Source organism: Haliotis cracherodii, unplaced genomic scaffold (assembly GCF_022045235.1).
Source record: "Haliotis cracherodii isolate W230 unplaced genomic scaffold, xgHalCrac1.p SCAF_6, whole genome shotgun sequence".
NCBI classification, from domain to species: Eukaryota; Metazoa; Mollusca; class Gastropoda; order Lepetellida; family Haliotidae; genus Haliotis; species Haliotis cracherodii.
The window spans coordinates 61653669-61679173 of record NW_027266319.1 but is presented as its reverse complement, the minus strand read 5'-3'; the positions used below and the strand labels follow the sequence as shown (position 1 = coordinate 61679173).

Sequence of the window (25505 nt, the reverse complement as noted above, 5' to 3'; positions counted from 1 at the left end):
CAGACTCGATTATTTACAGACCGCCGTCATTTAGCTGGAATATTGCTGATTGCGGCGTTAAACAACAAACCAACCAACCAAAAAAGCAAATGATCAACTATTCCTACAATGTTGCTTTTTCAGATGCTATAAATATACACTTTTGATGTAGAATAGTACAAGTATACTCACAGCTGTTTGATTGACTCAAGTCCATACAGCCACCGTTTCTGCACGCTGGAGATGTTGTTGTGGTCAAGCAGCCTGAAACGCAGACACAACTTTATAACAGTGCTACTTGGAATGCCATCACATGAGCATACACTTGATTAGAAGTTTGAAAATATTGGAAACTAATATACCCGATTATGTTTCTAGGTTTGTCAGCACCATACCGTGCTCGTGGGTTTCACCGAAGTAGTAAACGTCTGAGACCTGCATCACTTTGGGCTTTCCTCCCACATTAAGCTGACACGCCCCAATATAACTGGAATACTGTTAAAAGCGGCGTTAAACCCAACTCACACACACACACTCACACACACATAAAATGTCTGGGTGACAACACTGGTTTGTCCTGTGGGGATTCAGCACTTTAATGGTATCTGGTTGTAACATAGGTCTAGACCCGTGAAGATTCCGGGGTAGAACAGGTCTTCAGCAACCCATGCTTGCCGTAAAAGGCGACTATGCTTGTTGTAAGAAGCGACTAACGGGATCAGGTGGTCAGGCACGCTGACTTGGTTGATGCATGTCATTGATCCCAATTGCTTGGATTGATGCTCATGATGTCAATCACTGAATTGTCTATTTACAGACCGCCGTCATAAAGCTGGAATATTGCTGAGTGCGGCGTTAAACAACACACAACATAGGTCTAGCTGATAGTGATGTCAAACATCCACACACACACAAGGTGTGAGGTGAGGTGAAATGGGGTTGAACGTCAGGTCCAAGATTATTGCACTTATATAGCGACATGCATGTACGTGTGTGTGTTGGTGTGGCTGCTTGTACTAGTCCGGACTGATGCCGATTTATAGTGCAAGCACACTGAGATACCATGCCGTAGTTTAACATGAATACCCCACTCAGACACAGTATACTCCGAGCCGACCAGTCCTTGTTTTAGCCCCTTAATGCCGAGCGCCAGACAGGGTAACAACAAGTACCATCTTTTAACGTCTTTTGGTATGACGTGGCCGGGGATCGAACCCCGGACCTTCCACTCTCCGGGCGGACGCTCTCCCTCTAGACACACACAAGGACAAAGCTGAGTACAACTCACAGTGTCTCCACTTTCTCCAGGCCGTAGAAAGCACCGTCCATCAGGTTGGACAGGGCGTTTTTCTTCAGCTTCAGCACTTTCAAATGTTTCAATCCAGCAAAAGCAAGACCTTCCACCTTCTGTATTCGATTTCTCGTTAATTCACTGAAAGAAAACATATTTGTGACAATAGTGTAAGTATTATTTTCCATCAAAGAATTATGAATGGATTCGGAAATATGATCTCTGTTGCACTTGTTGCACTCATCTCAACAGAAACCACACCCCTTAATCACATGCATATGATTTAATAAACATACTTGCATTCAAGTTAGCCATTTGGAGAGAAAATAGCAATAATTATATTCAAAACTTTCCCTTACGATCAAGCACCTTGTGTAAATTACAGACAAGCCTTTGACGATTATACGATTAGAAAATATAAATAGCATGAATCAGGGTCTGGAAGAGCGATTTCTTAACAATTTCACTTGGCAAACATCATATTTGATATCACTAATAATATCAACATAAATATCCTCATCAAATTCCCTCACAGCTACACAATACGATAATTGCCTTATAATGAGGGTGTATTAAAAGAGGGTTGTGTACTGGGCTTCTATAAATCACACAGGTGTTCGCTGGCTGGCTTGGGTTTCCTTCTATAACACTACTAGTCAGTCAACAGTGACCGGCTACTCACTGTGGGTCAACGCTTGAACTCTGACCTCAATCTGGTTCTCAGATCAAACAACAAATATCCTAGGCAACTTTGACCTTTCTCAGAATTAGAATCATTCAAAGCAGTGTTGGATGGAGTTTATTTTCCCTTAAAACTGCTGCAGTGGGTCTCCGTAGAAAGCCAGAATCATATCATATGCAGATTGACTGTATTTACAGAAGACATTTTAAATACCGGCACATCTGTAACATATAATTCCGATAACTGATATCAAATTTGTGCACTTTGTATGGAAAATGGCTCATGTGATAATGTCACTGTTTGGTGAGATTAGGAGAATAAAGTTTTAAAAATATCTGGGAAAGTTCAGGATGTTTTTTTCTGAAAAGATAGACTGATAGTGACATTTACTCTTCAGTCAATTTGAGGCATATATTTGGGAATTATTATTAATGTATCATGCGGAATTGCCCTTTCTTGAACACCTGCATCAAATTATGATATTATTATATAAACAGTTCCTATAATTTCCATATATGATTAAATAATGGCTGACATTAGAGCTATCCCGCATCCATCGCCAGCGATTAGACACCTGGCCTTGTGTGAACATGCCTTGAAATACTCCATGTCAATTAGCTACAAAAATCAGCAGAAAACACCAAGGTTACTGATGTCAAAACCAAAAAAAACAGCCGCAATATCATTGATTATTTCCATACTTTGTTTGATGATGTTCCCTGGTAGATCAGATGTGAATTTTTATACAAACATTGGCAAAAAGCGCTGACAAGAACTTCTATCAAAAAACGTGATGTGAATGTCAAACTGGGAGCTCTACAACAAACTGAGATCGCAATAACGCGAGTGGCTCATACAATGGTTATCAACCAGATCAGTTTCATATCCCACATACATAGCTCGGTCTTCAGTCTCAACAGGCCGCCCCAAATTGCCTCCTGCTTTGCCATAGGATTCATTCCCGATATTGATTGGCAAACGAGACTTTATTGATGCTGATGTGCATGTTTGAGGGTCAACGCGTCAAAAATGCCAAAGAACCGTCGTCGCCATTACCGAATCTGTGGATAACAGGTTCAGCCAATGAAGGCCATTCTGGTCTGACGTGTTCCGATACATATAATGTCCCACGTGACACTCCCGATTGCTAATGACTGTCATAGGAACGATTAGTTTCAAACCCTCATTTCACGTAAAGCTTGTCAATTTGCATGATAATAGCACACACACACCAGATATAAACCCTTCTTTAGTAATTCAGCTTCAATCATCATGAGATCTTGCGAGAGCCATTTCACTAGACTTGTCTGTAATAGTCCTGTTTTCCATCTAATATTCACTGATGATTAATCGCCTTGATGGGGTTCAACAAATAGCCCCTTACATAATACCACAGGTTTTTTATTCCACCAGAATGGCTTTGCAAAGCTATGAAAAAAGAAGCTCATTTGACGGACAGAGAGACCTGAATTTCATTATACAGCCAAGATGCTTATAGCGATTAAACGCAAGCAACACAAATTGTATAGCTTATGTTAATCAAGTGATTTACAACAGTCCCAGCAAAACACCAGAAGTCTGTCACAGCTTCCATCAATATTGCACACTTAAGGAGATATGGGTTATGGAACCACAGATATTGAATATGGAGTATGCGTGTTTGAAACATAAGTTAAAAAACTTGCAGCAAATTTTGAGGTTGATGAAGGCTTGTGAAATATATGTTAAAGTTGATCTAGATCAAATGTGTTTTTCATCTCTGTTTACAAAGTTAACGAAATAAAAACAAAGCGCATCGTGTCATGGCTTCAAGACACAATTAAGTTTACAGGAAAGCCTCTCTAATTTAGCAAACCTCTGTTTGTTTTGTGCTGAGTAGCGTACAAATCACAAAGAAAAATAGTGCAATGACCGATTAGTGACGGAACCTTTGAGACTGCACCAAAAAAGGTAGTGGCATTTTTAATCACACTTTCATCAACCTGCATTTTTAAAAAAACAAAGATTGGAGGTTTCTTTTATGCACAAGCTAAAATGAAGAAAACAAATTACACTCAGCTTTCAGAGAATGATGTGAATGAAATGTGAGAGTTTACGCAAAGTTCCACAATTTCATGTAACTCTGATTATTCAAAAGAACAGAGCTTTGATCATTGGGATTTGAATCCTGACCTGAAGAAGAGGGTTTGGGTGGGAAATAGAGAATCTCCCCCAAGTGTCTTTTGATATCAAATATATCAATAGGGTTTGATAAAAGTGGAAAAATTCCGAGGCTTTCCGACGATTTTTGCCACTTTTATCAACGAGTGTTGATATATTTGATATCAAAAGACACGAGGGTGAGATTTTATTCCAACAATTTTCCAACATCATTCATCCAGCTTTTTCAATTTGTTGACAGTAATTAGCAGTGTCTTCAGTGTAAAAAGAACTGCTAACAGCTTCAGTAGCAGAGCCATTAGTGATGACATTTGATTGTGACGTCATGGTAACCAATGAAGTCACAATGGTCTGCAAAGCATTGTGATGCAATTTCATTGCAGCGATATCTAGAGTGTAGATATCGCTTGATCTCACCCAAGCCATATCTCGTGGGAGCCAGTTTGGGATGATAATAATGTAGTTGTTTGTGATTCACAGGGAAACGTGGTGTGGTACTCACAGTGTTTTGAGGTTCGTCAGGTTGACAAACTGGTGCTTCTGAATCTCCATCAGCTTGTTCTTGTTGAGTTTCAGCCACTCCAGGGATGTCACGTTAACAAAGGACCCCAGCTCTAGGCTCACTATACGATTATTATTTAAAAACCTGGAAGAGAGAAATAGAGTTTAACACGACTGACCAGCAAACACAGGCTATAAAGTGATTTAGATATCACATCATATCATGCATGGACAGAATACACACGTGTATCTTGATAAGTCATCCATTATTCAGTGGGTTTTGTAAAAACTTGGATCCATATTAGGTCATGCTTTTACATTCACCCTTCAGCCTGATACGATGCAGTGGAGCATTTCAAAAGCTCCTATATTTGACTTGTGACAGTCTTTGCCAATATCAGAGACCTGGGTGCTTGCATGTAAAATTGTCGGTTGTCAAGGGCTCCAACCTCCATGGCCAACACTCATAAAAATTACATATCAGGTGTCTAGTTATGTAATGAAAATATCAAGACTGTCTCCATGCATCAATCTAAACAATCCTGCTTTTCCTTGATATCCAGGGATGTGAATGTTTTTTCTTCCAAAAACACTGACAGTTAGGAGGAGGTTCGGGGGACAACGAGATTCATGAGTGTGAGTGAGTTTGGTTTTAATGCCGCTTTTAACAGTATTCCAGTTATATCGCGGCGTGTCGGCTTAATGTGGGAGGAAAGCCCGAAGTGATGCAGGTCTCAGACGTTTACCACTTCGGTGAAACCCACGAGCACAGGTATGGTGCTGTCAAACCTAGAAACATAATCGGGGCGAACTGGGATTCGAACCCACAATCATAGGTTTCTGGCGTGCCCAAGAGACGCAACTCTGCACAGCGAATCATGGCGCCTTAGAAGACTGGGCCACCCGTGCCACCCCAAGATTCATGAATATATTGTAATGTGAGTGAGCAAGTGTGGTTTTATGCTGGTTTTATGCCACTTTTAGCAATATTCCAGCGTATATTCCAGAAATGGGCTTTCTCCATATGGAGAATCAAACCTGAGTCTTCGGCATGACGAGTGAACGCTTTAACCACTAGGCTATCCCTCCCTTACATTGTAACAGTATTATCACTAGTGAAGTAATGAAATCTGCAGATCCACACAAAAATTGCATCCCTGAACAACTCGATGAAAGGGGAGAACTTCAGGGATAGACCATTTGTATTGAGGTTCGATATTGTTTCAAATAAAGCTACAAAACCAGATATCTTTTACAATTAAAACAATGAGCCTGAATATTTTCATGAAGAAAAACACCTTTCAACAATTTATTTTTTGTGGCGGGCAATTTTTTCTTTTTCAACAGTTGAAAGCATGATTATTTTTGTCAAAAAATTTCGGGCAATCTATTATTTTTTTATATAAAATCCCCGATCCCAGCTCCCCCACAAATATGCACCATTTTTCTGTGTATTATGATTAATATTTCCCATCAAACTTACAATTTCTCCAGCTTTGACTTGGCAGGAAAAGTCCCAAGAGGTAAATCCATGATTTCATTGTAATTTAACTCCAGTGTCTTCAAGTTTGGCATTGACTGGAATGCCTCTGGGTTCAACGTGTTGATAGCATTGTGGTTCCTTGAGAAAAACAGAAAAACAGAAATATGTTAATGTTTTTAACTTATTGTCTGGACCAGACAATCCAGTGATTGACATCATCCACGCAACTGGGATACGATGACATGCATCAACCAAGTCAGCGCGCCAGACCACCTGATCCCCTCTGTCGTTCTTTACGACAAGCATAGTCACCTTTTACGGCAAGCATAGGTTGCTGAAGACCTGCTCTACCCCGGATCTTCACAGGTCGTGTCACCGCGAGATAGCATGCATACTTTAAACTGCACAGACTGGCCATTAACATGCGCCCAAGTTAATCAGCTGTTCAAAGAATATGCCTGCAATTAGTACCCCTGCAAACAGGCACAACCCACAGTAATTAAGAGCATATGTAATTAACAGCATATGTAACTAAGAGCACATGGAACACATTGCCAAGATATCAGACCGGAGGAGCATATGAAACTTGTTATTTAATCACTAACAGCTTCGCAAATCAAACATGACCCCCAAGCTTCACAAAGAATGGACATACAAATAGAGAAATTAGTCTGCTGTCATAAATTTCAAGATCTTTACAAGTTTGAATATTATCATAAACATAAATTTTGAAACTTTTTCAAAAATAAATTCATAAACCCTTTTGAAAATAACGACCAATGCTATGGTTACAAAGATGCAATAAGTACCTTGTCCACTACCGTCAGTTCTCAGCAATTCCTGATATTACACATCACATGATTCATTGAAAATAATCCCTTTCCCTCAAAACCCATTTGGTCCTCATCAGGAGTTTGCACAGCATATCTAAATTACTAACTGCTCCAATTAGTTTGGCCCATGATCAACGAGAGCAGTTCACCAAAGTCGAAACCATTTCCTCTCAGATCAAGAACGGTTCTACAGAGTCACGGAACAAGTCCTGAACCACTTCACAGCATGAAAGAGGATGGTATGGACAGATGAGAAATTCAGGGGAACGTGTTTTACAACTTCAATGTGTCAAGCGAAAAAAGTGTGTTAACACCGCAACACAATCTGTGTTTAGGGAGGGAGCACCGTGACTGGTGCGTTGGGTCTTCCTCGCCCGCTACCCAAAATACAGTAGTGTATTTTGACAGATGTGAGAGTCAACCCTCATGGCTCCCCCATCTTCAAGCTAGCCCTGTGCCCTCCCCCCCCCCCACATCTTCAAGCTAGCCCTGTGCCCTCTCCCCCCCCCCCCTCACATCTTCAAGCTAGCCCTGTGCCCTCTCCCCCATCCCCCATCTCCAAGCTAGCCCTGTGCTCTCTCACTCACCCCCTCACATCTTCAAGCTAGCCCTGTACTCTCTCCCCCCCATCTTCAAACTTGTCCTGTGCGCTCTCCCCCCCCCCCCCCCCCCCCCCCCCAATCTTGCCTGACTGGACTGATGCTCTGTTTGGGCATCTTTAAACAAAGCATCGTTGAGCGGTTCACACCTGGCCCAGCTCGGCCTCAATATGCAATACAACTCAGATAATTTTGTAATTTCTGAAATTTTCACGTGGCGTTTTTCATTGGCAGCCAAAGACTGGGCAAATAATCACCAGAAAGAATATCTGGGAGTGAGTCTTGTAAGGCTATGATTAGCTGAAGAACAAAGAGCTGAACAAATATTTTTGCAACTTGCCCCATCAAATGTCACGGGTATGTTGCCTAAATGATTCAACAATCCAAAAATGTCTTAATCTGTTAAAGCGCATAGGTGAGAAATGGCCTAATGGCAGAATCTGTCAGGAAGAGTTTTCAGATCAGCAATCTGATAATCTAAGGTTTGATCGTCGCTGTGATTCAAGCCCTAATTCCCTTACTCAAATACTAGGGGTACACGTCAGTGCAGTATTAATAACTGCCATCCCATCCTCACAACCGCATGTAGCAAATATTAAGCTTAATAAATTATGAGGGCAGGTATTGCCCAAATCCCAAGTGCTCAAACCAGGGCCTTTGGAAGCACGTTGAGCGTGCTAAACTCTCATGTAGTTAGTAAAAAAGCGTGCGCTATCTCTGCCTGCCGGCCACAGGTCAGAGTTATCGGACTGAACAAGCGTTCCTCTAGGAGCCAAAGAAGCATTTATCACAAGCAGTGTGAGATTTATCTACAAGTACGGCTGAGGTGTTAGTGAGGTAAACCCGGTACCATAGTGACTGAGGCAGGGGGCCAATTTCTGACGGTCCCGGCGTCGCCATTGAGTGTCCCCCATGCCTGTCCACACACCTGCCAGGTACATACATCGTTAACCATCCAGGTAACACTGGGTAGAAAGCAGCAGGAATGGTCTTTGATTTGCTGCATGTAAGCCCTTCTTTAGCGTGAATCATTAGATCGGTGTCGTGGGGACAAAGTTCAGGTGATTTGTCAAAAACACTTTTTGACTGGCATTGATTCGATTTTGTATGTATTTGAACTAAACTGTGATGCCTGAATTAACCAATATTAATCATCCCATATGTTGTAGGCGCTATCCATCAATTATACTTACAATGCTAATTCTGTTAAACTTGAATTTGTCGACATCACAGGGACCTCGCTTAGTTTATTGTAGTTGAGTTTTCTGGAACAGAACATACACCATGTTATGACATTTATCAAGCTTAAAAAACACAACTAACTGAAAAGCGACCGAAATAAAATCATCAGAAGTTGCGGTTTGCAAAACAACTATACTGTCAGCCCAGTCACACGTCAAGACATTTCGATTTTAGCCAAAAGCTTTTAGAGATCTATTCTGTCTTGCTAATAATACCAATTAGATTAACTGCTCCCAAATAATACTCCAGTTAAACATTAGAAATCAATACATCTCGAAAACAGAAGATCAACAAAGATGCCCCAATGCTGATTTGAAAGAGAAATTTCCATTTCGACTTGAAGAATTAACAAAACGTTGAACTCTTACTTTGTCCATGAGACGTGTAGCTTGAAACGGTTTTTTCTTCAGAAATGGATTCTTTTCTCTTTAAGTAGGTAAAGGAGATTCTAACTAAAAGCATTGCAAATAGAAGCTATACTTACAGAATTTGAAGAGACGACAGATTATGTAGGACAGTGTTGTTTATAAACTTGATGTCATTGTTGCCAAGGTCTCTGGAAAGGAAGAAATAGATTTTCAGTAAATGAACAGCATTATATACTGAACAAAAAAAAATTAAGGATCCTAAATATTTTAAGGGATATTTTTAGTCAAGACTGAGCACACAATATCCCAAAAATATTCATGTTTTGTTTGTTTGTTGTTTTACACCGCACTAAGCAATATTCCAACTATATGACGGCGGTCTGTAAATAATCGAGTCTGGACCAGACAATCCAGTGATTTACATCATGAGCATCGATCCAAGCAATTGGGATACGATGACATGCATCAACCAAGTCAGCGAGCCTGACCACCAGATCCCGTTAGTCGCCTTTTACGACAAGCATAGTCGCCTTTTACGGCAAGCATGGGTTGCTGAAGAACTATTCTACCCAGGATCTTCACGAATCTAAAATATTCATGACCCTAACTTCTTTTGTTGAGTATACAAAGAAGCAGGTTACAAAGTATTAACAACTTAATGTAAATATTTATCATTATACACATATAAACAAATCGTCAGCTTGCTGGTGAAATAGAAGATCCCATTCAACATGGTAAAACAATTATTGAAAACCAGAATATTATTGTATTTTCCTAAATGAAAAAAAAAGGTGAAATTACAAATAAAATTCTTAGCCAAGTTGCTCAATGTAACTTTATTTTTTTTTTTCAAAAACAAACCCGAAACATGATTATATTTTCACAGAAATTGTCCTCATAAATCACCTGTTGCCTGATGCCACACATTTGCCACCCATAGCACAGTCTTATCAAAACTTAAATCCTGAAATAATGTGTAATTTTATCCAGGAAATGAAAGACCTGGAAGGGTGGTGTCAAGGGGATTTCGGGGTGGTTAACTCACGAAATGGAACACCACTCTAAACCTGGTCGCAATGCCTTGGATTTTTTCTTGCATGTCTGTAGGCATTATCGTCGCCCATATTGAAAACTTTGCAAACATTTATCACCAAACAACAGTTTTTCCGCCATTAATTTCTATGTTAAATACCACACTATGAGCACGCATGCATGAGTTTACCCGAAAATGGGTTTGTTTTGTCAAACTATTTGTAACAACCGGAGCCTTTAAGCCAGCCGGGGTATCTGATACCCATTATTACATATCCATATCAGCTGCCCTTCCTACTCTACTGGGGCCCCGAACCTGTATTATAGGGTAAGGACATGTCACCGGTTGGCGGAGAAAGACGTGAAGCTGATAAATAGACATTTGTCACAGGTTGAGGGTAAGGTTGCCCAACTTTATCACTGTGTAAACATTAGGACAATACCAATCTGTGAAGAACGACTTGTATGGCGAAAATGGGCAACTCTCTAGTACCTACGCTTGTGCTCCCTCCTTTAGATGAGCTGATAAGACAGATATCCCCTTGTTAGCTTTAGGTATCAGCCTGACTTACGCCTGGTAATTAATAATTATAACCCAATTTTTAACTTTTCATTTGTCAGAGGTGTCTGTGGTGAAACAGTCTCCCTGTCTGGCTATAATTTTTAGAGTCGGAAGTTCATAATGAATATATAAGGAGAATCAATGGGATAAAAAGTCTTTACTGACAGAGGTTATTGTTCTGTGTGCCTCTATTAGTAGAAACACAACCAATATAATTTTGGAGGCAGGATTTCAGTTGAAAAACTGGTGACAACACATATTTGTAAACATAAATTTAAATTGAAAATATTCTTCTATTAATATTTTAAGAAAGAGGTGTAACTTTGAAAGTAAACATTTGCTGTGAATTCAACCCATAAAGAATTATGTAAAGAAAGCTGCACTTGACAAATCAAATTTATTTTTTGGTATTGGCAGAATTCAACCTTAAAGTGTTTACCAGGCAAATACAAGCTGTGTGGTCGTGTTACAGAGAAAGTACATGTGTTTTTTCAAACTGGCAGTTTTATTAACATAACAACTGGTGATAACCTTCCTACCAACTCTTTTATGTCAACACTAATTTGTACAGGGCAGATTATTCCTGATAAAACACAAAAACTGTTTCGACATGTCATAAATATGAACAGAAAGCAAAACATTATCTCCCCTTCACACCTCTTCCTACAGCGAGAAAATAAATGACAAAAACGAACATGTAAGTGGCGATAATTGCAGATGGTATTACAGAATGGGTGTCTGCATGGTAAAAAAGGGATATAATATATTGTGGTTCAGACGATTATGTTTGTAATGTGTGTAAACTCGTGTACAATGTTTTTGTTGGCGTAGATTGTATTCATGTTGTTTTCATGCATAGCCGTCACTGATCGTACATCAGCTAGGGTGCAACCCTTTCTCATAAATCAATTCCTCACACATTTAAACTAGAAACACTTATGTCCCAATACAAAACTATGATAAAATAGAAAATCATAATCAAAGACAACCTGTATACTGTGGAACTATTTGCACAACCTAGAACGATAATTTGACTGTGTACTTAAGTTATACCTTACATCTCTGCATTCTGATGCTAAAATATGTCATAATTTATCAATGCACACATAACTCCGACGCCAGATCAAAGTGAAATAATTGCTTTTTCAGACTCTAACATGTATTCCTGCATAATAAAACGATTAGAATTTATTACTCTGGAACAGCTCATGCATATAGAGTGTACATGTAGATTGGCGACCTCCCTGTGCTAAGTCAGTGAAACCTGTAACCCTGTGTGGAGCTTGTATGTGTGACAATAGCCGCTGATAGTGTGCTGTCACACCGTGTACTTCTCGCACCACCGTCATTGACAGGCTCTCTTTAAAGCTGCAGTGAAATTGTCCCCCCTACTGTTCCCATACATAACACACATCGCCATAAACCTCACTCTCCATACTGTCCAAAAAAATGGCCACCAAAACATCCTTGCCCATGGAAAAGATCATACAGAGTATTTTTTATGTGTTTAAACTTCTTACTGATTTGTCATACACTCCACATACTCGTATTATCATAAAAACAGTTTCACACATATATTAATCCAACTTACAGATTGGCCATACAGTTAACCGAAAAGATATCACCACAAATACTAATAAAAAGTCAGTTAATGTCCAGGGAATTTGTACACGTTTATTCATACATTCATGCTCACTTTACAGGCTACAGATAGCACCCTCAGTTATTAAAAAGAACCAGTACCAATTAAACCAGCTAAGGCTCCTGAGAATTTCTTAATATTCATTCATCCATCTATGTTGATTTCAATATCAACAGATGACACCCCTAGTTATTTCCCAGAACCAGTACCAAAACAAAATCTGCCAAGGTGTTCTGAGAAAGTGTATGTTACCATTTATATATGAAGATATACACAATTTTTATGGATAACAACTTCTTTAATACTTTAATAATAATTCCTTGCTTTTCCCAGTATTAGAGCAGTTGTTATCCATAAAAATTGTGTCTATCTTGTCATCCGTCAACTTCTAAGTAATGCCTATCAAACCATTAATATATCTATGTTTATCTACAGATAAACAGGATAAACAGATAAACATCTGTCAAAATGTCCCGAGAACCTGTGAGAATTTCAATTTCTGGGTAGTCATCTTTAGGATAGTTATTCTGAATTATCCATGCATGTTTCATGATTCAAAGTTTGTGAAAATTCAACCCCATAACTTCCAAAAGACGCTAGTAAGGAATCGATGACTCAGCAAAGTGCCTCAATTCTCAAACAATGCTCTAAATACATAGAAAAGCTGGTTTAAGGACCAAGTTCAACAAACCTAGCTATTTCAGCCCCGGGTCCCATTAATCAGGGAGGCAGTACTGCAGTACTCAGTCCTAATTAAAGACCACAAGCAATGGTGGGAATCAAGAGCTGGATGCGAAATGCGTTAATCCCAATTCAGAGCATGCCAATTATCACACGAACAAATCAAAGCTGAGTTAGCTGTGTGCAGGTACTGGTCGAGATCACAGTCCTTCCCTGGCGTCGCTGACTGATCAAAAACAAACATGGCCGACCCTGCGATAGCATGGCATTAGGCGGTCGCCCGACACATTGAGACCGTCAATGCAAGAAAGGAATTCCTCTCTTTGATCACAAACCGCTTACACAATCACTTGGAAATGAAAAGTTTAAGAAAACTTGGGTTTCCATGGTAACTCATCAGTAATCATTTGAATCCTATCTCTACACGCTGACTATGTTCATGCTGGAATTGCTTGTGTAAATGAAGATCACTTATTGAAAACAAAAACATACTCCACACTGAGAAAAGAGAATGTATGAGCAGTGATATCGTGACCGGTATGAAGTGGACATCTTGATCATGTTGAAACGGAATGTGATATGATCCGTCACACTTATCAAATGATAAACCACTTGAAAGTAAAACATAGACAAACATCTCGTCTGAAATGAAATCTTTTAACAGAAAATTACAGTTGTTAATTCATCTTAAAAAAACATTACTCTGATTTAAAAAACTTCTTTTATATGTTAAGTAATATACATTTGTGTGTGAAAATATCTCAGTAAAAAAAAGATATACGAGATCACAAACTCACCAACCCAAAATAGTTTAATTTCTACTTTTCCTTTGAAATTTCTTTGGCTTGGAGTAAGACATGGTTTTAAGTCTGGAAGATAGTGTCTCCCATCATATGATGTGATAAGTTCATTCTCATGTTTTACCTGCATGAAAAACCCCTTATTTATGTTAAGTATTTCTCCGTCACCCCAATCCCTTGTCACTCATGGCCGAGTAAGAGCTTATAGTTTGTCTCGGGATAATATGAAGTCTCAGTTACGTGTTCCGCCGTTTTAGTTTGAATACCTGTCACTTTGCAGTGTCACTACCTGTTTACGATCAAAATTAACTGAGATATGTGCACGTGGCAATCCCCTTCGCGGTGACCCCGACTTGGGGAACACCACACAAAGCCATTAATAGATCCGATTTACTCCGACAATGCCAAAGAAGAAACAGGGACGGAAAAAGAGCCTGAATCTTCCAGCAATGTTACAGCAGGTTGAGCAGGGATGCAGGCGCTGGGACACGCTGAAACGGAGACACTCGTCTTTCAATAACTTCCACCTGTGTGACCACAAATAGCAGGCCGACTATGGCGGCCCTGAACACAGCGACTATAACACAGCCCGGCAACTATGTACTAAATGCCCTGCTGCACAGGGCTTAGACCCAGGTATGCACCTGAAGTCAGCAATGGCAGCGATAATGGGCAAGAGGAATTATTGGACGTAATACCATATTAGACGTAATAAGCACCCAGGGCGCTCTCAAAATTAGAAATAGGGGGCTCATATTAGAATATTATTTTGGTGGAAAAACAGAGTTGAAAGATAAATTTTGTGGTTTATGCTGATGGCCTGACTGTTTATATAGGACAGATATATTTTTCCAGAATTTAATTGCCCATAATTAAGGGTGCATATAACACACGAGTGAGTATTATACACGAATATATAAGTCTTTTGTACATTGATCAATCGGAAGGGGTGCTAATTGGGATTGTTCACTTGCCAATATATTAGCAAATATCTCCGTGGGCGCTTATTAGAGCGGGGCGCTTATTACGTCGAATACTGTAGTTGATTCTGTGGAAAAGGTGGCCAGTGAATATGACTAGGTCAACAGTGAATGGGCAGGCGATAAACATTCCTTAGGAAATGGAGGTGAAAATTTATAGAGATTTGTAAACCTGTCCACTTTCAAGAGACTAAATGTCGAAGGTGTCTATTGTCCATAAAGATGCATGATTCACTGAGGTTTTACAATTTGTGACAAATAATGTTCCCCATTGTGCAACCATGATTTAACAAACTCAATAATCATAGTGATGGCATTTTCAGTGTGCTTGTTTAGAAGGTGGCCTAAACATATATACATATTTAACTCCAGCTGGCTTTGTTATGAAATACTAACTCACTCATTAAACTTCAACATTACTATTCTGAGAAACATATGGAGCCAGTACATGAAAACACAGTGAAAACTTTGAAAATAGCTGTATAAGTTGGGAGTGTCATAAAACCCATTCAGAACAAAGAACATATGCACAGATCTCTATGTCTTAACTAGCAACATATCAGTCCTTTACCCTTATGCCATGTAAGCATTTCATATTTTTTTTGAAAAATCATAAATAGGCCAATCTACTCTAATACCAACACCAAATGAAACATAATATTGAAAGACACTTGAAGAAAAATTATGGTGAACTGATCTCTTGAAAATGACAATAAATCTTTATCATAAAATGTTCCTGAAAAGATGACAGCCTCTCCCTAACACCTGGGTTCCTACAGTAGAAGCCCCCTGTTCTTATTTCTGTTGTTTATAGCAAGTAACAATAGCCATTCAAACCTAGACCTCCTTGAAAACGTCCTGTAAATCAAAGATAAATCAAAACTATCAAAAGCTATCAGAAACAACCAAGCACACACATTAACCCTTGTAACAGAACCTATCAGAAACAACCATGCACACACATTAACCCTTGTAACAGAACCTATCAGAAACAACCAAGCACACACATTAACCCTTGTAACAGAACCTATCAGAAACAACCATGCACACACATTAACCCTTGTAACCCCTAGCAGAAATTCATTCCACAACTTACACCAATGCATTGTAACGAACTTTTTTATTTGAAATAATATCAATTTGTGTTAAAACAGAAAATAATTTGCTAAAATGTTGATGGCCTGAGAAGAACAGAAAAAAAACAATAATATGAAAACAAATGATTTCAGGATAAAATCAAAATGGATCATGATGTGTAGAAAGATTAATAAGAGGGTAGAAATATTGTAAAATTCATTGAATTTGAACCTTATATGATAATGATCATCTTAAAAGAAATTATAATTTGGATGATATAAAAATTAGGTTATGAAATAGAATCATGATATATACAAAATAAATCAAATATCTGTCACAAACATTTACAGAAATTTGTACCTTTGATGACCTTTATAAAGAAAACCAACAATAAAGAATAAAAAAGAAGAAGTTTCCAGCAAAAAATTGAATCATGACAAATAGAAGCTCACAGGGTTAAGAATAAATAATTGTCATGTTGGACACCTCTGTGGCTTAAGTAAGATCGTGAAGTGAAGAGCAAATACTACAACAGTGCATGTCCCTACTGACGACCCAATACCGTGTCTTGCGGCCGGGGAAAAGCTATCGTAATTTATGACATGTTACCATTGTGGCGACATAGTGACAATATTGCCCCTGTACCTGCCAGTGTAGGTGTTGAAAAATATTCCTGGTGGGCAATAAAAAGCACACTTGGATCACAAGGGAAGTTACCTACTAATCTCCAACCACAGGCTATGCAAGGCTTACGGAAATGTCAGGACACTCTCCACGCCACAGTGCCTGGCACTCAATCCACTGGCAGCACAAGGAACTCTCCCGATAAACTAGGTTTATGTATTTTGCTCTTAAAAATTATGCATTTTTTCTGGCATATTTTTGTGATTCTTTATACCACTGTGTTTGAGTGAGTGAGTACGTTTTTCGGCCGCTTTTAGCAATATTCCAGCAATATCACAGGGGGACACCTGAAATGGGCTTCACTCATTGTACCCATGTCGGGAATCAAACCCGGGTCTTCGGGGTGATGAGCGAACGCTTTAACCAATAGGCTACCCGACTGCCCCTCCATTGTGTTTGATAAAGTGTGCATGTTTACATCTATTGTTTTTTTGGTGATTATCACATCTTTATATATTCTTTTGTGATTGCTTATTTTCATTATTCATTATTTTTATCATGCAATTTATGTTGTTAGTTGGAATTCTTTTCGTGTATAGTATACTATTACAACTAAAAAAACATTCAAAAGCTAACAGATATATTATTGTTCAGTGTCACTTTCAATTTTCAACAGATAAATATCTGGTTACAAAACATGGCTCTATGTTACTATTACTTAAAATGTGTGGGTAACGTTCACACTGTTAACCATATTCCAGCAATAACGTAAGCAAGACTTTACCCTTTGTACCAACTGTTCATTGAGACAAGGGAACGTCTAACCACTACCGTACCCTACAGCTCACTGTCACTTAAACAGTACCTTATAGCAGGGCAAATCTCCCAACAATCTCATGTCAATCCAGTCCTTTATACACCATGATACACCAACCCTCCAAACGCTGCCGTTACTGTCATGTCATCAATGACATGCAAAACAGAGCCCAAACTGCAATGACGGTTGTCAATCAACCCGTAACAGGTAACACAATCGCTGTATGAGACAAAAATCTTATCACACAACAATTACCCTACTAATTGCAGGTGTAATGTTCACGACAGGTTTGACCCCAAACTGAAACATTAGCCGCCTGCTTCCAACCATTGCCCCAGTCTAGTCAGCTGCCATTGAGGGTGTCAGCCATCTTGATGTTTCTATTGTTGTGGGGGAGGCTTGTAAGTATCCAGTTTGATACCTCCTGACTGGCCGTGCTGGATGTCCCCCAGAAGGGAGCTAGGCCGATTATCTGACAGATGACAGTTTGTTGGGGTCTTATGTTAATTCCAGTCTCCTTTTGACTTGTCTTGGGGTAATATCGTATCATCTTGTTTGTGCTAATGGCAGGCAGATATCAACTCGTTTTCCATGTCACACCAATGCTACACATACCGGGGATCTAAATTTGATACAGTTATGAGCACCTTACCACTGTTGTTAGTCATAACGTGAAGGAATTTATCCATGTTTTGTCATGAGTGACACATAGGACTTAAGTATTTGGATCTTTCTGTTAGAGTGAGTGAGTGAGTGAGTGAGTACGGTTTTACGCTGCTTTTAGCAATAATCCAGCAATATCACGGCGGGGGACACCAGAAATGGGCTTCATCTTTCTGTTAGAAAATTTTTAATAAATTATCACATAAAAGTTATTTGGGTATCAATCATGTGATTGTTGTTGTTGGTTTGTTGTTTAACGCTGCACTCAGCAATATTCCAGCTATATGACGACGGTCTGTAAATAATTGAATCTGGACCAGACAGTCTAGTGATTGATATCATGAGCCTCGATCCACGCAATTGGGATCGATGACCGTGCATCAACCAAGTCAGCGAGCCTGACCACCCGATCCCGTGAGTCGCCTTTTACGACAAGCATAGTCACCTTTTACGGCAAGCATGGGTTGCTGAAGACCTATTCTACCCTGGATCTTCACGGGTCATCAATCATGTGAGGGTTTGTTACGTGCCTAGTGGATAAAGCGTTCACTTTTCAAGGTTTGATTCCCTATGTGGCATATTTGTGAAGATTATCAGGTGTCCCTGTCATGATATGGATGCATTGTAAAATCCTGCTACTCTCTGTCAGTTTCAACTCAGCTTCAAATAAAACATGTCAACATGCCAATCCGAAAGACTTGAACACAAACAAAGATGGCTGACCACAGGAACTTCTAATACAAAGGTGTCATGAAAAACCCTCATTGAGCTAAAATTTGAACAACACAGAATACCTTAACCAGTAAAACTTGTGTCGGTTTGTCATCAGACATATTTAAGTGTTAGTGTCAACATAAAGTATAACAATTCAAGATGGAGGATTGTGACGTCTGCTGCCACGAAACATGGTCAAAAGACGGCCTTTCATGAGTTCACACCAGCTTAAATTTTCAAGAGGGTTCCTTCAGGAGCTCTTTATTGAAAACAGCAATCCCACGCCTGTTTCAGAAGGCTTAAAGCTGGGGATACTATAAGCTGGTTTTGTTATGAATCAGGGGACAGGACACCTGGATTCAGTGTTTAGGCAGGGCAGGCTACCATGCTTTCTTCTCAGACCTAACCAGCCCTTCTAGCTATTCCTTCTAGTCCTATTCAACACAGATGTGCTCAAGCCTCCATGGTCCATTGTTGATCTCTGCTGCCTATACACCAACCCGCATTTTAATGGCCAATGTATTGTGAGAGTCTCTGGTGTTTATTGTAACAACCAATTCATACGGAATCTGTCCTTCACAAATACCTTCGGTAAAAGACGCTCCCCTTGCCAATGAAGACCAATTTCTCAATAAATAACGTCCAGCCAAAAGTGACCCTTACTGGCCCGACTTGCCAGTGATTTCTTTAGAAATAAGAGTGAAAGGGTCTGACAAGAAGCCATTGTAGCTGCTGTTGATCTTGACTGACCACTAGTCCCAGCTAGCATGGACAACGCTCATGGAGGACCTCAACTTGACAAATAAAGATCTCACTTTTCTGACATGCAATTAACGATCACTCTTGTTTTGTTATGTAAATTCGGTTCTCGATTGACAGAAATAGTGTTCAGCTGTGCCTATAGCCGGTGGCTGAGGCGAAATAGGCTTTAATGTGTATCCAACTGATAATAAAAATTTGAAAACAGTACATTCTGTTTACTCTAGTCCAAAGAGATTGCAAATAAATATCTGACATTATTAAGACCAAGGAGGTATTGATCATTGGAGAGCAATGAGGTAGGAGAATTCACGAGAAATAGACTTCCTCGCCGCTGTCTATTCCACAACTCATGGCCTCGCCAAACATTCAGTGTGTGTGTGAGGAGCCTGCACTGAAGGGGGGATTCAAAGGTCTGTTTTCGATATCCAATCCCCTTGGAGGGAATCAGACCTTGATCATTGAATACTGAAATTTGGCAGCTGGTGGAACTACAGTCAACATGTACCAGCCAGAATAACAGCCAGGTCTACAGGGTCACAGCAAACAAACCTCATTAAGCAGGGCTAAGTGAGGAGGAGATCCACCATACATAGTTACATAGTTTTTAAAAAAATGTTCCACAAACAAAACCATTGTATTGAAAACAGATTACAAGCATTAATACTATGAAAAATATTAATATATCATAAACATGTACACGTTTGAATCCATTGACAGAAAATCTTTTGGGGAGGGGCAGAGGAAAGTTATCTGTGGGGAGAGCACAAATGGGGAAGGGTTTGATGAGGGAAGACAGAGAAGAAATGGATGGAAAGGGTTTCATGAGAGGGACGGGCGGAAAGGGTTTCATGAGAGGGAGGGATGGAAAGGGTTTCATGAAGGGAGGGATGGAAAGGGTTTCATGAAGGGATCGATGGAAAGGGTTTCATGCGGGGATTGTTGGAAAGGGTTTCATGGGGAGATGGATGGAAAGGGTTTCATGTGGGGATTGTTGGAAAGGGTTTCATGTACGGACGGATGGAAAGGGTTTCATGAGGGGACGGATGGAAAGGGTTTCATGAAGGGATCGATGGAAAGGGTTTCATGAACGGACAGATGAAGGGTTTCAGGAGGGGATGGATGGAAAGGGTTTCGTGAAGGGATGAATGGAAGGTTTCATGGGGGAATTGTTGGAAAGGGTTTCTTGAGGGGATTGTTGGAAAGGGTTTCATTAGCGGATTGTTGGAAAGGGTTTTATGTACAGACGAATAGAAAGGGTTTCATGAGGAGATGAAGGGAAAGGGTTTCATGTACAGACGGATGGAAAGGGTTTCATGAGGGGATGGATGGAAGGTTTCATGTAGGTATGGTGAGAACATGTGGGGAAGACTTCCAGAAGATCCACTACGTCAGCTGATGCCGGGGAAATAAGTGACTGCTATCAGATGAACATGTACCCGACACTGACACCAGACTGCACACTCTTATCACATTCCTGACAAGGACAATAACACATGTATCACACACTGAGCCGTGTAATACAACAGTAAGGACAAGCACACAAGCCTTTAACCCTGACATATCATTACATCAGTCACATTACTTCACAGCCATGTCTTGGGACACATTCCTGTATTTGTTAAACTGATAAAATCCCCAAAACAACATTCTCTATTTCCTGATACCAACATTACCAAAAAAAAAGTTACTTTCCTTAGTACTATTATCATGTGGTTGATACCTTCAGCATACCTTTTCATTTGTGAACATTTAATTTTTTTTATCATATTTGACATAAAAAAATACCATCATTATTATCAATATCACTGTCATATCAACTGTTTCATATTCATAATAATCATACTTAATAATCTACGTTAAAAATATAGAAAAAAACATATCAAAATAGATAGCAGTCGTATAAAATTGTATATTACCATTTACAAGCAACTTTATTAAAAAAAAATAAAAATAAACACCAATTATATCCGAAACAAAAAAGAAATCCGCAAGTCATGGTCAATTTCTTCTCTAATCCTCGCCAAGCGGCCATACAGACATAACTATGTGATTGACAGTGTAGTGTTCAGTGTCGGTTGTCCTAGACGTGGGGGAGCTGTAATCGGGTTACCCTGTTTGCATGACTGTTCCCATCACAGACCCTGACTGGAAGCAATAGCCCCTCCATGTACCACACCTGTGCTCTATATAACTGGCATTAATTGCAAGGTGCCCCACACACAAACTGCTAGTGAAACTCAGTAAATGTCACCAGCAAAGATGCTTCTAAGATTACAGTCATAAAACTGAATTTCTCACACAAGCATTTGGACACTGGGGAGCTCAAACCGCACAGTTCAGACCTAGAGTTTGAATGTTAACTTGTGATTTTATTGATCATTCAGAGCGGATGACTTTCTCTAGTATATCGAGCTTATGCTGCCCTTAAAGATATTAACTGAAAACAAAACTTTGATCAATGAAATTTACAAATAACTTAATTTATTCTCCTGTTACAAAAACACTGACATTATTTTCAAATATATATTTAACAATATTCAAACAGAGAAATGTACATATATGATTTCTTATGACTTCACACTATGTATGCATTCATAAACGTGTAATCATAATTTGGGGGTCATGAATATGTGTATTAATAATCTGCCCTTTGGATAATTCATATAATTATTTATCTGCACTAATTTATAAGTATGTATCTTTGAATTAATTGCAAGAGTTTATCAGGGGTGATTAAAAGCATTGTCATACTTGAACTTAAAAGTTGTCCATAAAATAGTACCTCGATTAGTATTCATCTACATGAGCAACACTGCTATACCTACATATCTATGTCAGATGTTACAGTCAGATATGCTAGTCACTTGAGCAATTTCAGGATGAAGTAATCAAATCTGCTCGAAGGTTGATAAGGGTAGATATCCCACGAGTGGGAATGAATAGCCTGTAATCTCGAGTGAGTACCCCCTGCCGTCTATAATTTCTTGTATCAAGGTGTGTTCACATCTGTGAGATCACACCGACTGTCAAATCTGAACTTTGATACCTCCCAGCTGTCTGTCAAACACCTTGAATAAATCAAGGGTATTTCACCTACAAACTTTATTACGCATGCATAACTGGTTGGATTTGATTTCGGAAACGACATATGTGCCATTTTTCTAATCAGCTAGTTTGATCACTTATTTGTAACTCATATTTTTGACTAACCAAAACGTGATTTATTATCATGAACAATTATATGTCACGGCTTGTCAATGACCAAACCTTAATTATCACGCATTTAACAACTTGACACTAATCAATTAATTAACACTTCATACAAAGCGTTAAATTAATCATTAACAGCTTAATTACATCTACTCTGTTGTGTATTGTAATGAAATACCTGATGGCTACACACTCTGCCATGACCTAGAAAAACACCTGTTAACCTTTAATCAGCGTGGCAAAACTCAGGTACTCACAGGTGAAAATACACTAATTGGACAAATATGCAATCAAAATAATCAGGTGATAGGGGCATCTCTCATCAGGGGCCGTCTCAAAGGTTTCAGAACTATTTCACTGGGCACTTTGTTAATGAAAAAGGTTATAATAATCAGAAATATCCTGAATAACTGACATTACTGATGTATTTACCAATAGGTGTGACCGATTCATAGCATCATGTCAGCTAAGGAAACTTAATGCTTATCTTCCATTTTGGAACTTAGCGACCTCTCTTTGTCTCGTGACTTTACAGCCTCTATCTATACTTGCATCTTAGCATGGAAAGGAAAATAAACAAAGGTGTTATGTAAGCCAGGCTTACTTGGTGGCTTAATGAAGAATAAACTGACAGCAGAGAGAAATATCTTCACTTGAACTAGACAAGAGATTGTGATTCTAAACAAATAAACAACCCAATTTAGATGCACCAACTCGGATGTGAATGTGTTTTAAGTTGAACTCAAAGACACACAAAGAACTACATTTTACCAAAATTACTTCCCCCATCAGCATGTTTCCAAAACTATTTTATAGCTCGTAAAAAAATAAACCTGTGATATAAAATACAGAAAAAGTGACTTAACATGTTTTTGTGTGATAAAGATCATATCGCACAGAATGTAGTCATAGTCGTTGGGAAATATGAATTTTTGTTTGGTGAAGAAATGTTCGGGTAGATGATCTCTGGAATTGCATAACTCCTGTATATCAAGATGTCTGGCAGTGATAGTCATGTGAACTTGAATCTCCTACCACCTGACAAAACTTGCGTTAATTTTTAATTAGAACCAGCTGTGACTGAAAGTTAAGAATTAGTGCATTGCGTGTGTGTCAACTTCAGGATAGTGGAGCTGTGGGGGTAGCCTGTACCATAACTATACAATCGCAGAAAATGTCAAGCATGTGTTGGTCTTTCTTTTTCGGCGGACAGAAGGCTGGAGAAATTTGGAAATTGCTACATTTCCAACATGAAGGCGTGAACAAAATATATATCATTGAGGTTATCAGTTCAGATATTGTGTTCCTTCTGAACTAACGGCATCCCAAGAAGTGACAATAAATATATTCAAAACAAAATTCATGCAAATTTTGATTTGTGTGTTATGACTGATTCAGCTTTGGTGAAGGGGCTGAAGTAAGAGCTGTTGAAAACTTATACTCACAATTCTGTAAGATGTAATCCCTTGAAGTCATCAGGATTCAACGTTGTTATTGCATTGGATTGTAAATCCCTGGAAAAAAAGTCAAATGTTTATAATCTGAGACCAAATTGCCAATACAGATTTATTCAACGAAATAATGTCAAAACAAGAGTTTCATAATGAAACTGTGTGTGAAGCAAGAATAGCCGATTCCGTTAACATTTTATTTTGGTTGTGTCGAATTTACCTAGGAGTTGTTGTAGACATTCTTATTGATCGAACTATTTTAAGTTGGAGAAAATAACATACAAAACAAAAGACTATTAATATGTGTTATCCAGCAAAAACACGGTTTCGTGCGATTTTAGATATTGCGCAGCGACATTTTTTGCATTTTCCGCATGTAACATTTCGCGATGAAATGTCATTTTCACATTGGGACAAGATTTGAACCGAACTTAGTTTTTTCGGTGCGTGAGTGAGTGTTTTGACATAGCACCTGGGCCGAGTGTAGAACGGAGACACTGTCAGCGCACATAATAACAAGCTGGCAAGGGTTTCCACCTCTTAAACATACAGTCTCATGCAAATGGGACGCATTCTCTTTTTATTTGAAAAAGACATAGACTGTTGATACTCGGACACTTCAAAAGACACATGGCTAATCCTCAATCCTCCATGATAGAGTGTGAACGTTTGTGTTTGTTCTGGCAGGCTGCTGAACGGAGCCAAGGAGGAGGCCCCGATAAAACGACATTTAAAATTCACACTTTAACCAGCACAATCAATGTAGGATTTTCTCATGAAGCCCATTCCTGCCTTAAGCAATGATGATTAATAGGGATGAAAATTGACATTTTTAATTTCAATTTGAGGTTTTTGTCGGAAGTTTTAAACTTTAGTCTACACATTACTGGAATCTGATAAGTGTTAAAATTTATATATTTACTTATATCAATTATATAATAATCATATTAATAACATTACACGACAAACAATGTTTAAAACCACATATGAAATTGGAATGCAAGGGATCTCTGACATTAAGGGCAAGATTCGGGCATCCTAGATTAAGACACCATAGCAGAAATCCCAACAGATGCCAGGACACCTCTTAATTTCTAATTCTATTTGATATCATTTTGTTAACACTGGTCACAGCTTGTTGTGTGGGTTGATGGTTGAAGGAGGCGATGTGTTCCATATCATATATGTTCTTCGTCTGGCCTCGCAGACTTTTTTCATCCCTCTGACATGATGAATTTAACAGCTACCAGATATTTTTCCTGTCAAGTTTCCAAGCAGACTACATATGGTATAACTATTCATAATTATACCATAGTTTCAAAATGTGCAAAGGTATTATTTTCAAATTAGCA

General features: G+C 39.0%; 1 protein-coding gene across 2 annotated transcripts in view; it reads right to left on the bottom strand.

The window, feature by feature from the left end:
* The window catches only part of LOC139446781 (leucine-rich repeats and immunoglobulin-like domains protein 2), a 47013-nt gene that overhangs the window by 19958 nt on the left and 1550 nt on the right, over positions 1-25505 (bottom strand). For both annotated transcript variants that reach the window (XM_071228105.1, XM_071228106.1), the window contains exons 2-8: positions 24148-24216; positions 9255-9326; positions 8722-8793; positions 6097-6234; positions 4615-4758; positions 1268-1411; positions 172-243 (exon numbers count right to left, since the gene is read on the bottom strand). In XM_071228105.1, the coding sequence (XP_071084206.1) occupies positions 172-243; positions 1268-1411; positions 4615-4758; positions 6097-6234; positions 8722-8793; positions 9255-9326; positions 24148-24216 (711 nt within the window). The remainder of the gene's footprint in view (positions 1-171; positions 244-1267; positions 1412-4614; positions 4759-6096; positions 6235-8721; positions 8794-9254; positions 9327-24147; positions 24217-25505) is intronic.